This window comes from Colius striatus, chromosome 5 (assembly GCF_028858725.1).
Source record: "Colius striatus isolate bColStr4 chromosome 5, bColStr4.1.hap1, whole genome shotgun sequence".
Lineage (NCBI taxonomy): Eukaryota > Metazoa > Chordata > Aves > Coliiformes > Coliidae > Colius > Colius striatus.
In genome coordinates, this window is record NC_084763.1 from 9290667 (window position 1) to 9304893 (window position 14227).

General features: G+C 39.3%; 1 protein-coding gene across 1 annotated transcript in view; it reads right to left on the bottom strand.

Moving 5' to 3' along the window:
• The window catches only part of NPSR1 (neuropeptide S receptor 1), a 58632-nt gene that overhangs the window by 31560 nt on the left and 12845 nt on the right, over nucleotides 1–14227 (bottom strand). Inside the window, exon 2 of the mRNA XM_061996873.1 lies at nucleotides 13635–13767. Coding sequence (XP_061852857.1) covers nucleotides 13635–13767 — 133 coding nt within the window. The remainder of the gene's footprint in view (nucleotides 1–13634; nucleotides 13768–14227) is intronic.

Here is a 14227-nt window from a genome sequence, read left to right on the forward strand (position 1 = left end):
AAACAAACAGTTTCACCCTTTTGCTGCATTAGTGGAATGCACTTTCCATTTAATAATGACTAAACTGTACTGCTTTCCTTCCATTCTCTCCATTGCTCCCTTCCCCATTCTTCACTTCCAGCTCTACAAGTTGATATTTGATAATTTGTTAGCTTTGGTCTAGCTGGGAGTGTGAGTGTTCCTCCCAGAAAGAGCACTTATTTTCAGTGGTGGAGTTTCTTTCCCCTGTACCCAGGAGAAGGTAGTAGGCAATGAGCTGAAGTCTAATTTGAAGCACTCTAGCTGCTCTGTGCTCCATGCCCTTGGAGGTGGTGTGTGCTTACAGTAAGCTAGCGGCAGAGTGCAATACATGTTTTTAATGCCATCGCTGACAGAAAATCCATACTTGAAATAGCATATGCTTACATTCCCTGACCCCAGACATAGTGCAAAAGACTTTCATGCTGATTTCCATCAACGACTCATTTACTCCAATGTGGCCAATGCTGAATCTCTGTCTCCCTCACTCTGCAACCAGATCCCTGTTATCTGTTGTGCTACATGCCCATAGACCTCAAAACTTTCCTTTGAAGAAGATTTTACAGTAGAAGAGACAATAAGTGAGGAACACCTGAGGAGTGCAAAAGGTAGCATATTTTGAGCCAACTCGATTGTTTTACTTACTGCATGGAAAGCAAACTGAACATTTGGGAGGTACTTGATGAAAATCATGTTTGCAGTGTTCCAGTGAATTTGCCAAGCTGTTAAGTGCCAGGCCTCAAAGGTTCAGGGCTCACTACTGATGTGTTTGTTTAAGAAGCTTCAGTGTTTGCAAGAGGTGAGATTTAGCAGCATAACATTAGGAGAGGACTCTTCAGAGAAACTAGGTTGATGTGCAGCTGATGTGGTTAACACTTATTAATATTAGATTAGATACCTTTGCAATGCAAAGATTTCAGATGTGTAGTTTTATCACTGTGTTGTCTTTTGTGCATTAAAATTTCATGAGAGTTTCTTACTTGGAGCAATGAGATTTGCCACTAAATAACTCTTTGGCATGAAGAAACTTAATTGATGTTTCAGAGGGAGTTTGAGAATCACAGTGCTGTAAAAGCTCAGAGAAGCTGATTAGAGATTGGAAATGCATACATTGAATGAGTGGATCAGTGCTGTCCCATGCAGTCAGTACTGTGAGACTTACTCCAAAAGGGCTGTGCCATCATCTAATAAACTCAGTACTTAAAATGTGTCAATTTGCTGTTTATGTGTTTGTGAGGGAAATACATGCACTCAAATTTAAATTGCTTCTGTAGATGGAAGATGGAGGAGGTGACATGCTATCCTCCTTTTAGAGAGACCAACAAAACACTGAAAGAACCTCACTTTTCCAGGGTTATGCACAACGCTCACCTCAGAAATGGTGACACTGGATTCCATGCTAGGGCTGATAGAAAAAGTCACTTTTGCTTTCAGCCCATTTAGAGGGAATCTGTTACAGACTTCCACAAGCAAAGGTCAATGACCTTGCAGTTCCTGGGTAAAGACTAAATAGGAGAGAATCTCCCCTTAATTTTTAAATATTTTGCATGTTTCATTAAAACAAAGAAGATTGAATAAAAAATGACATTTCTTGTATTTCAGTTGACTTATCAGATATCACTCAAGAGGTGATTTCCTAACAAGCAATATGAAATTACTACATTTTGTATACCTTAAATTGTTTTCCTGGACTGAGTGACAGAGCAATAACTCCAGCAATCCCATAATACTTTAGAAAAAAAGTATCTTTGTAGCATGGGAAAGCCACTTTCTAAGAAGTCTCTCCAAACCCTTCCTCATGTGGCATCAGTTCCCTGTTTTCCCCTGTCTGAGATGAAAATGTAAATGGATAGAAATCAGTTCTTCCACCCAAGACTAGAAAATATCCATCCATAGAACAACACTGTCTTAAAATGTAGAGGTGTGCTACTCATCTCCACAGTTAAAGTTCTACTAAAGAGTAGATAAAAAGCTGTCCTGGCACATCTGGTAGATGTGATCTGATTTGTGCTGTTTACATTAGTCTTTCAGTTCACAAATTATTTCATAAAAATATTTACACAAGCACAAAATTCTGGTCTGGGTTTGTTTTTTTTTTTTTTAAGCAAATAGTTAATCTCTTTTTGTCATGATCTTTCAGGTTCCTACACCTTCAGAACAAACTGCTTCCCCTTACTGAAAATCCTCTGTATTCCCCACTTCTACTCTTCAGACTTCTGTCACATACAGGTAATATTTTATCTATTGTTAGCTTTTGCTAGTTACAATGAAAGTACAAACATCTTACAAGAAAAATTGCTTCTGTTCCTTATCAGTAACCTCTCAGTGTGAGAAATAGGTGTGATCAACCAACTGCTTTTCGGTGGTGTTATCCCTGTTCCTTAAGAATTAGCAAAAAGTCTGACTTGGAAGTGAAATGTTTGGGGGTTTTTCCAGATGTAATTTCCATCCTATTTTGACTTCCTCTTGTTGAGCAAGTCTACCCTTCTCTCTTTCTTGCATCTGCCTGCCTAACTTAGTAGCAGTAAAGAAATGTATGACTTACCTGCGAGTTTCTTTTGGATCTCAAGGCTTGGGCTATGGAGTTTTAACACTGACATAGCTGTGGTTTTGAAGGGTTTTTTTCCTATGTGTGTGTGTGTGTATGTATTAAATACATGCAGAAACAGAACGATCTGCTAAAATGCATCCATATCCACATTGCATCCTTCAGCAATTTGAAGTTGTTTTTTCCACTAACACAGCAGGGCACAGCAGTTATCTGCCCTCCAAAGGTTCTCCTTTAAGGTTAATCATGCAGCTGTTTTGTTACTGTACAGGTTTGGAATAACATTTGTCACTTAAGCTGCACCTTTTTTTTTTTCCAGACCCCACTTGAATAAATTGTCTTTTGGGCAGAGCCCAGAAAAGTCTGGACAAATGCCAGATGGCTGTTTAGAAACAGAGCTCAGCACAAAACAAATAATCATGTGTTTTCCATCAGGCAACATGTTGATATGCCTTACTGTGCTTAAAATATAAATAAATAAGTAAATATATAAGCGTTTCTCTGTAAAACTTTGTATTTGCAAGCGGGTTTTGGGCCTTCTGAGGTCTGATTGAAACTGTGGAAGATTAGCTTCTTAGTTGTCAAAGGCAAATACTAATCCTGATATATTTGGTGACGTACAAACACCATACAGATTCATACAGTCATCTGTAGGGGTCTAAATTGGGAACTGAATCCTTCTGTAAAAGTCAGTGAAACCTAAAGACAGCTCAGAGTATTTTCCACTATTGGCTATAAATGGAGCACAGGGAGAGTGACTTTGTATCTTACGTACCTGCAGTGAGGCTCCTAAAATAGATGACATGAATAATCCCTAAAATGAATACCAGTGAGCAAGAATGCAGTCATGAAACTTAATCCAATTATCTTTATGACAGTTATGTCCCATTCTGCTTCCCAGGACTGATGTAGAGCCAGATACTTTCTTTTAGCTTACTTCTGTTCACATGACATGAAGCTAACAGACCATTTCCCCTCCACCTTCCCTGCTAATAATGATACTGTTATAAAGCAAAAGGTGTAATGTCCTGAGTAACAGTAACTTCCTTGGAGGAAGAAGGTCACAGATAAAATCACTTTGTCACAAAAAGTCCTGCAATTGTTAAGTTCTCACCAAACAACTCAACCACATACCTGCAAGAGAAAGAAGGTGTCTGAAAAGACTTACTCAATTCATATGTCTCTAGGATAACTAAAAAAGTTACTAAGATTAGAATTTCATTGCTCTTTTTGCTGTTTCTTTCAAATACGTGCCCAGACAACATGGCATTCTTGTTTTACAGCCCTCAGAAGTGCTGTAGTCAGCCAGACAAACCTTTATGATCTCCACATAGCTCTACTGGTATCAGCAAAGCTGTGATGGTGGTGCAGTAATTTAGCTGCACAATGCAGATCCTGGCACAGGGTTAGAGAAATTACATTGAAGGTGAAAGGGGGGGCGAAAGCTACTTGGTGAAATCTGAAGGGAAAGGCTTTTCTGTTAGTCACACAGTTGTCTGGTCGAAAAGCATTTGTATGCAAAGATCTGAAATAATGGCAGCTCCTTTTAAAATAATAGAAATGATAAATGTGGATCTCCCGTGTGGAAATCTGTAGGTGAGTGAGTAGAATCAAGTTCAGGCTCTCTGTGTGTGTGTGTGTGTGTCTGTTGAAATGAGATGATGGTACCTTTATACAATGCCAGGGCATCTAAGGTCCATTCATCATTTTTTAATCCTTTCAGAAATAACTTATTACCCAGGAAAAGCAAACAGAGCAGCTGGTTCCATCTTAGTTGAAAAATATATGATCTGGGCTGAATTTTGGAAGAAATGATTGTCACAAGATGTTCCTCTAATATTATTTTCATTGTAGGAGTGTCCAGGGGCCCTGGAGATGGCATTCAAAGCTTTAGAGACAACATTCAAAGGCACTCCTAGGTGACTGAGGAACAGAGGTATGATGCCTGCTTGTGAGTTTTAACATACATATACACTGCAAAAGGATAATCATTGTGTACTGTACTGAATATTTATGGGCATAGTCTAGCTGGTTTTTCTCTGCTTTACAAGCAAGGAGATTTGTGGAGTAAAGCCTATTAAGTCCCTAAGGGTTATAAAAGGAAAGACTCAAATTCTTTGTACAGGAATGCACACCTCTGCTGAAAATATGTTACAAATCCACAAAATACTAGTTTCAGAAGATTTCTCTGGCTTGAGAGTGTTATAGTGACTGAGATGCAGATGAAATGAGAGCTCGTCTTGGTTGCTGGCTTCTCAGAGTCTCAGGCAGCCCTGTGAGATGTGAAAAGACTCACAACACTATACCCTACACTGAAACTGGTAATCATAGAATCATAGAATTGTTTCAGCTGGAAGAGACCTGTAAGATCATCAAGTCCAGCCTTTGTCCCAGCCCTATAAACCACTAGACCATTTCCCTAAGTGCAACATCTACCCATCTCTGAAACCCCTCCAGGGACCTTGACTCCAGCATCTCTCTCGCAGCACGTTCCAATTCCTGACAACCCTTTCAGGAAAGAAATTCCTCCCCATATCCAGCCTGAACCTCCCCGGCACAACTTGAGACCTTTTCCTCTTGTTCTATTGCTTGTTACTAGGGAGAACAGACCAATTCCCACCTTCCTTTCAGGTAGTTGTAGAGAGAGATAAGGTCTCCCTTGAGCCTTCTTTTCTCCAGGCTAAATAATGGAGCTATTGGCAACCTGGGTGAGTGTGACTGCTGTTTGTAACTGCTTAGAGGTTATAGTTTACATCACTAAGCACTGAAAATCCCACTCTGAGCTCCTGTGGAGGATGAACACACAAACAACCCGCTTCTGGAACAATTTAATATACTATTTAGACTTTGTACACTGAGGAGAGAGGAGGCAGAGACCACAGTTCTACTTAGAGCTACACTGCAGAGTGTTTTTTGCTACCTGTAAAGAGATCTGAAGACCACTGCTCAGAGACAACAGGCTGAAAAATGTTGGTTTAAGGATGTCTAGTGGGTTGTGATTATATTAATTACAAACCATGAATCATGGACATCTTGTTCCTGCATTTGTAAGATTAAAGTAGGCTATATAAATAACAGCCATTACAGGGTTTTTAAGTGGATGACCATTCTTGCTTCTAAGTAGCAAATTTGGAGCTCATTATCTTTATATTTCCACTAATGGGAGGGACATTGCATTCTACTTTTATAGATACATCACTTCAGATAGGTTTTTTTTGCTTCTATGCCAGGGCTACTTCAGTGAGCTAGAATGGATTGAGTCAGAGCAAGCAAGAATACCATGTCCAGCCCTGGACTTTCTACTCAGCCCTTAAGAAGGTATCTAAAAATATAGGAACATCAGGCAAAATATAGAGTACACAAGCTTTGGGCCCAGGCTGGTTGAAAATACTTTAATTTTGGTTTGGAATTGGAAAATAAAGCAGAAGAAGTAGCCATCAGCAAATCTACAGCTCATTTCTACACTCTTGGACCATCTCACCTCTCCGAGAACTCCCTGGTGAGGCACTAACCAGTGTGTTTTTTGAGATATCACATTCTAGACTGAAACTCTTTGGCTACTGCACTGAGATCAGCTCTGTTACTGATAGAGGGCAAAGGCAACCGAACTGCCTGAGACCACAGGGTTACTGCCAGTCCTCCAAGGCCACCTTTTTTTCTGAGAGCCCCAGACTTGGTGGAATATAAATATACCTTTCCAAGGACAGTTGATTTTGCACCAGAAGTAGTTTGTTTTACATTAAACCTCACAAGGAAACTGTAACTAGATTTAATGTTTTTATATAACTAGATTAATGCTAGTCCCAATTTCACTGTTATTCCTACACTACTAGCCTGGGTTGGAGCAATGTATTTTCAGGATGACAGGTTGTCTATGTCAGACCTCTAGCCTCATGTTTTCACCTCTAAAACATGAAATCTGCTTTATTTTCTGTGCCAATTTTCCTTTGACTTTAGGATCAAATACTGTGAAATAGAGATTTTTACACTCTCAAGAGACTCTCCTCCTTTACGTAAAGCTTCTTTCTGTCTCTCAGTTTTGATGCTAATGCTCACTCTTGGTTTGCTTTCCTAACTTCTGAGGCTATTCTACTTTTTACTCCACCTGCCATAGGCTTGGTTTAGGAGCAAATGCATTTTAAGACAAATGCATGTATAAGATATTTACCTCAGGAAAGGTGGGGTCTTGTCTTGACTAACCATACATGCAGACAAGAATGATTAGAGCTAGACATAAGCGTAAGTGCACGTAAGAGTATAGTAAAACATGATTCACAACATCAAACTGTAATTGTATAGTGTCAGAGTCTGAGTTGCTTATTATGATCTAGTGTACTATGATTCACCTTCAAATCTGACTTAAAGTTCAAAAGAGAATTTGAGTTTCTGCTAGGTGATATTAAATTGCCAGAAACAGCAATGGATGTGAAATCTGCTTTGCCACATCTTACTGTGGGGTGTTGCAGGCAGTGACCATGTTTATCTTATCTTGGACTATGTCTCAGTTTTGGGGTGGATGTACACTAATACATACCTAACTTAAAGTAAGTCAGTCCCATGTTGTTTTCCAGTCACTGAGTTAGCCTTCTTGGCAGAATCAGGATGGAAAATGGTTGCTGCTTCTCCAGGTAATGAATGCAGCCACACAAGGAATTTTCTTATTCACTCCTAGTCCAGACAATTCAACATAGTTTCATGACATGCACTGAATAAGTAATGTTAATATTCCTGTTTACTCCCAGAGACCATTTTTGCTCTTGGTGAATTGATTCTCATTTGTTCTGTGAATGCAAAATGAAGAGTTGTTCTAAATGGTGTAGTTTCTCTAGCCTGCAGAGGAAAGGTGAAGGTAATCTACTCCTTTCCCTGTTTTTCAAGTTGTGTGTACACTCAGGTGAACTGCAGAGCACTTGGACTTCCTGTTAGGTGCTGGGGAATCAGACTGCTTCCAAAATTGTGGGATTTAGATGCCATTGGGTACCCCAGCAAGTTTCAGGGGTTTGAGCCTGAGGGAATATTAACAAATTACACTCTTCCTTTTCAATTTTGATACATCCTTTTCAGTTGTGATGGGAACACGTAAGTGTAAAACACAATCCATTAGCAGAGATTCTTTCCTCACTCTATGTTAATTACACTTTCAAGACATTTTAGGGCATAATAAACATACCAAATGCATATATCCTTCCTTCAATTTTATGAATTAAATCCACAGTACAATTGCCACTTCCTCTAAGTCTTCTTTTCTACAAGTAGGATACTGGTAGGATTCTCACCTTTCTTCAGTCTTCATTTTTTCCCTCATAAATTAGCAGAAAATAAAGGTATGGAAAGGGGTGAAAGCCACAAATTTCTGGGACCAGTTGAGATAAACTTTGCATTAGTTAATCATTCTGCATTAGGTTTCTGTGTTTTGGGTGGGATGATGGCAGGTTCCAGACAAGATCCAGCTCACAAATTATGTTTTCCAGTATAACTGGGAACTCTATGGGCTCTTTGGTTGCCAGCAGTTCACTTCCATTAAGGTGTCTTACTCAATTTGCTGCTAATTGTTGAGGATCCTAATAATATTTACAAGTATCTAAATGGTGAGTATCAGGAGGTTGGTGCATCCCTTTATTCTATTGTAGCTAGCAACAGGACAAGGGGTAATGAGATGAAGCTAGAATACATAAAGTTTCATTTAAACATAAAGAAAACTATTTCCCTGTTGAGGTGAGGGAGCCCTGGCACAGGCTGCCCAGGGAGGGTATGGAGGCTTCTTCCTTGGAGGTCTTCAAGACCTGCCTGGACATGTTTCTATGTAAGCTGATCTAGGTGGACCTGCTTCTGCAGTGGGATTGGACTAGATGATGTCTACAGGTCCCTTCCAACCCCTACCATTCTTTGATTCTATGATAATTGGATGTGTGCAATTAAAATCTAATGCTCATAATCACTATGATGTCTAAGGTACTTGTAAAACTGATGAATTCATGTGTGATTTCTCTGAAGTGCAGAAGTATTACAAGCACTATTTTCCAGCTGAAAAGCTGGAACGGAGACAATTATCTGTTAATATTGTTCTACACATTAATTTTGGTAATGATGTTGTTATATGAAGCTTTCACACAGATCAGGGAGTAAGTAACGAGTCATCTTCCTTTCTTCAAGTGGCACAGACAAGGAAGAAAAGTACTGAAGGACAGTCCATTAAAGCAGTCAGTGCCATAGTGGTCTTGGTGTAGGAAGAAAAGAAGAAAGGAAAGATAGTTTCTAATGTGTTTGTTCATGCTTAATCATTGTAGTAGTATGACTGTAATACTACATGGACTTATTTAGTGCATCTTACTATGAGATTAGTTGTCAGACTCTGTCTTCAGCTATCTTAACTGAAGACGTCCTAGAAGTTGAGAGCTAAGACCAGTTGGATTTAGCTCCACAATCATGCTCTCTCTGGGCAGAAGCACTTCTTGCTTTAGTATTGTTCATTTCCACCCATTTGCTCACATAATCTTCTCATAGCAAGTTTTAAGTGTATTAGCTTATTATTAAACACTGAATAAAAGGAGTGCATTTACTTATGGACCATGATCCATCTTTCTGGGAGGGCCTAAAGAAGGTGGCAGCAATATGAAGAGATACTTTTATATGTACCTCTTTGTCTTTTTAATGTCATTCTCAAGTAATCCCTTAGGATTTGCCATTTATATTTCTGTATACACACTAGCTAAATACTTTTACAGGTAGTCTTTGATTTTTGTGTTTATATGTAAGCTACCATAGAAGTTAGGTGACATTCTTTTTATTTTCCCTCTTCAGTCCAACCACAGCAGTACCTACATGAACATGTATTTCCAGCCAGGTCTGTAAGCCTATGTCTTAAAATTGGGCATTCAGTAAAATGCCTACATATATTTCTCCTCCAAACAATGGACAAAATCTAACACTGTTCTTAAAGTACTGACTTCTGATAAATGTTGTATTAGTAAGAGAAAGTCACAAAACTAATGATCACAACATTTCCAGCTCCAGCTTTCCAGATGTTTCCAGAAGTAAAATACCTTTCAGCAGTGTTTTTTAAGGTATTGCTTGATCAGTTTTAGAATTGGTCAAATAATAGAAGTGTTTCATTAAACGGATTGTTTAGCTAATAAATGATATCCATTGTCCAATGCTACTCAAATAATTCTGTTTTATGTATGCTCATCAGTTTGCATATAGAGCTAAGATAACCTTCATCTGGTAGAGCTCATTAATATGATCTAAATGGGTACAAACGTGTGGTCAAATCATCTTAAAGCAACTATGTGTTGATTGAAAATTTCCAGTGTGGCACTATGCCTGTGAACTCACTCGCCTGACAGACCTCACCCTTCGGTCTTGAACCACTTGGTGGATTCAGTCAGAGGCAAAGATCATAAAGGCACTAAGAAGCTGCAAGTTATGTGAAATGTCACAAGGCAGGGGAAGATGTGGAAGGTTTCCTGCCAGGAGAGATGGCTATGCCACGAGCATAACTTGTGCTAAACTCATAAGAAACCTATTTTGGATAAAGTCTTTAGAAACACCATCCTCACAGAGTGATCATCAGAGCTTACACTTTCTGAGAAACTAAATTGCCTTGGAGATAGAAATCTGTGGGAAACCTAGCTTTAGTTTTAGTCTTCAGAGGTGAGCTTATTTCTCAGAAAAAAACCCCATTACAAAAAAAGGGATATGCCTGAAAGCAAACTGAACACGTGGCAAACAAGGCAATATTCCTCTTTGCTAAATTAGCTGATACTAAGTGATTAGCACTATTGTTCAACTCAGCTGTTAACTCTTAGCTGATTTCCTAGTGCTTAATTCCCAGATAATTTCAAAAAGATTTATGCATGAGCTGGAATGAAACATAGGCTTAAATGTAGTACCCACAAAGGCATTGTATAGGCACATATTTAATACAAAATAGTTTGAATCCAGGCTTCAGCAACATCTTTAAGCGCACTGAAGTTGAAGGGATTACTCACATTCCTACATATCCCTGCAGCCTTGAGCCTTGTGTTGAACTATAGTGTAGTAACAGGTCAGTACAGAGGCTTATCTCTGAACTTTGCCCAGTAGGTTGAACCACTGAATGCTGGCTTCATTGAAAGAAGCCTCAATCAGTTAGTTGCTTCTCTTCTGCATCTGGCTTGGCAACCGGTCAAGGACAACAACAGTGCTCATTTCCTACTCATGTATTATGCACAATTTGCTTTGAATACCTTGTTTATTCTAACACAAAGGCTGTATTTTCATTTCATTTTGATACTGTATTGGTGGGAAGACATTAGAATTGAGGACTACTCAACTGTTGAGCCGCAGATCGATAGACCAAAAGTTTTTAAATGGCTTTGAAATGCCTGCATTGATAAAGCTATATCCATTATTCTTCCCTCTGCTACTGGGGCAGAAATAATAAATATTTTAAGAATCTCAAAATAGATGGAAGTAGTAATATTGACTAAGCAGAAATCGTTTGTCGGGAGATTAAGTTTGAGCTGGTAGGATTTAAATATGCCTGGCATGTCAAAGCAATGTGACAAGCCAGTGTTTTCATAATGTTCTGCGTCTACCTCATAACTTGTTGTGAAAGGATGATGACTGTTGCCAGCTTGCTTTGTTCTTATTAATATTTTTGAAGATAAGAAAGTGAAATGGCTCCATTTCAAGAATTAAGTCATTTCTTTGTGCCAAAATACTGACAAGAGCTCTTGGTGCGGGAAGATAAATTAGAGTTCTGACTCCTGCATCACAAAAAAAGAAGTCAACATTGCTTGCAAGGAGCCTTGCTGATCAAGCTGCTATTCTTTCTTTTAACATTGCAGATGTGAATGTTAAGTGAGTTTTCTATGTGAATCTCTGTAATATGAAATGGAACAGGCTATTGAACTCAGGCACTTTGGAGCTCTGACTTTAAAAGTTAGGGATAATATTAGGGAAGGGGAGGTCAGAAGAATCAGCAAGTGGAACACATGGACCTCAGTCACTATTGTAATGTCAGCTGTATAGCACAATTTGCTGCCCACAACTAAAGCGTATTTGCTTTGTTGGCTTTGCCACTGATTATTCCATCTCCCTCAAAACTGCACTTGCAATGCCTTGCCCTCCTCTCGTGGTATTTGAATCCCTGGTGAATAGCTTCCCATTAATTTCCATTCTAATTCAAAAATTTAGCCTTTCCTGTGGATCCAAAATGGCAAAATGGACACCCAGACTCTTACTCACCACAGCAGTAGCCTCCTCCCAGTACAGCTCACATGAATCAACCTTCTCGAGAGCTATCTTGATCCAGATGCTTTTATCTTCTTGCTTTATTCCTTTCACCTGGATACCATGTCCTTATGCTGGTTCTTTGCTGCAGTAAATACATCTGCTCTCTTACAAGGGCAAGACCTTTTGCTGCTTAGTTAAGCTCTTCCTATTAGTACCTATCTTCTGTTACCTATGTATGTATGTATGATCTGGGCCCTCTGTGCCACACTAGATAATTTTCCACCCTCCTCACTTTCTGAGCACTTCTCATGATGTTTATCCTCAGCACTCTGCTCCCTGATGACAGTAAGCAGAAAGTGGATGATATCCGTCTGAGGTTTCAGTTGCATTCTTTTCACATATAATTGCTTGGTTGCCTACCTGTTACCATCTTCCATATATTCATCTGGGGTTGGGAGCTCTTTGAACAGAGACTGGCTGTTTTGCAATTCCTGTTGAACACTGTAACACTGATCTGTGATTGATGCTTCCAAACTGTGCTGTAAGGCTGTATCAACACACTTTACCTGATGAGAAATAGTGCTGGCACATGAAGGAAGTGACACAAAAGTCACGACCGAGATAAAAGGGGAAACCAGTTTATTACAGATGACTCACAAGTGAATAAGAAAAACAGCTATCAGCACTTGGAGTCTGTACAAACCTTCACCTCCTTCCCTTGTAACAATTCTTACACCACCTGTACCTATTTGACAGTCTCTTTGCATCACTTTGAGCACCTTGGTTAAACAGTTTCAGCTGTCAGCAATTCTTCAAGTGGGACAAGCTCCTGGGCAGACTTGGCTGAGACCATGAGCAGGAGTTTGTTTGCTTGCAAAGAGTGTATGTTGAAAACTGGGGAGTGGAGTCCTTTGCTTTTCTAATTTAAACAAAGATATAACAGATATCAAAGGAGAATGCAATATTGCTGGGAAAACCACATGTTAAATAGCTCTGTAAAGGCAAAGTGCTGTAATTCCTACCATATTTTCCAAAGAAAAAATGGGTATATAAATATATCCAATATGCACAAACAATACAACAGGGCTGCCTTGTAAGCAGGGATTGGTAGCAGGACACTGTTATAAAAACAGCACATATTTTCCCTTGGGAAACTTAAAGCCCAACAAATTCAATCCATTCAAGGCCACAGAGAAACAATGTGCTGGCTATGCTCTTGTTTCCATTCCTAGTTGCTGAGATATTGACATATTTGCAAACCAGATTTCTGTACATTTTCCATTTTGTTTAAAAGCTATGAAGTTCTTGGGTCAGCATCCTTTCTTGTGTTCAAAAAAGAAATTAACTAAATGCTTTCTTCTCCACATTTCCATTTTAATATTTCCCTTACTTGGTTAAACCAGACAACATGAAGCAATTTTTAGTCTTCAACACAAGAGCGTAACTGATGAAGCAATACCATTATGAAGTACTCTAGAAACAGTTTTAGTAGAAAAACACTGGAGAATCACCTCACAGCAGTTTAATCTAAACACTTCCATGACAACAGCCAGGGACATAACTTTTTGTTAAACATGGATGCAAATTCACACTGGAAGATGAATTCAGTGGAATCGAGGAGCTGAAGCTCCTGTACCTGACCCAGACACAACTACATCTAGCAACATCTTTTTAAACCAGAGGCAGACTGAACCATGAGATAAGCAGCCATTCATCTGTCTTATGGCAATTTGCAGCTGGATTTTAGATGGCAACTGCATTCTTCACCACTTAACTTGTGATTTCTTGGGCTTTGTTTTAATACTGATTCCTATACAGTTCAGACGCCCTTTCCCCTCCCACATACTACCTGTGATTGCCAACTGTGTGACGAAGAAGGTCATTCGAGATTTCCTCTTCCTCCTCCAGGTAGAGAAGAGCACGATGGCATTTCCAGCAATTGTGACAATAAAGAGGATCCACAAAGTCACCAGCTGCTCTGTCTGTATCAGAGAGAACAAAAAAAAAAGTGTATTGGTAGGTGAGTGGTTAGTCATTTAGGTTAAACCAGACAGTTATCCTATGACAAAGGAGATGAGAACAGAAAAAAGGAGTGAAGTGTGAGTTTTGCCACTTGAACTCTAATTGTTTAGTCTAAAAGATATACTTGTCCTTTCAGAAAACACTTAACATGCATCACTGGTGGTGATGTTCACTCCAGTTTGATTTGCAGTGCCTGTAATGTTACTTCTACCTTCACACAAACACTAGCGGTGTCTGTATTCAGCTCTTAACACCAAAATGAGAGGCAGCCCTCAGTTTCCTTGTGTTGGTCGAGCAAGCTGTGAAGTAAACAGCTGCCTCGCTTTGTAAGAGATATCTGTAGATGATCTCCTTTGGAGAAGTGGGGAAATAAATACTTCTTTGCAGCCCCAGTGAGTAGGAGTCATCCACGAGACCTAC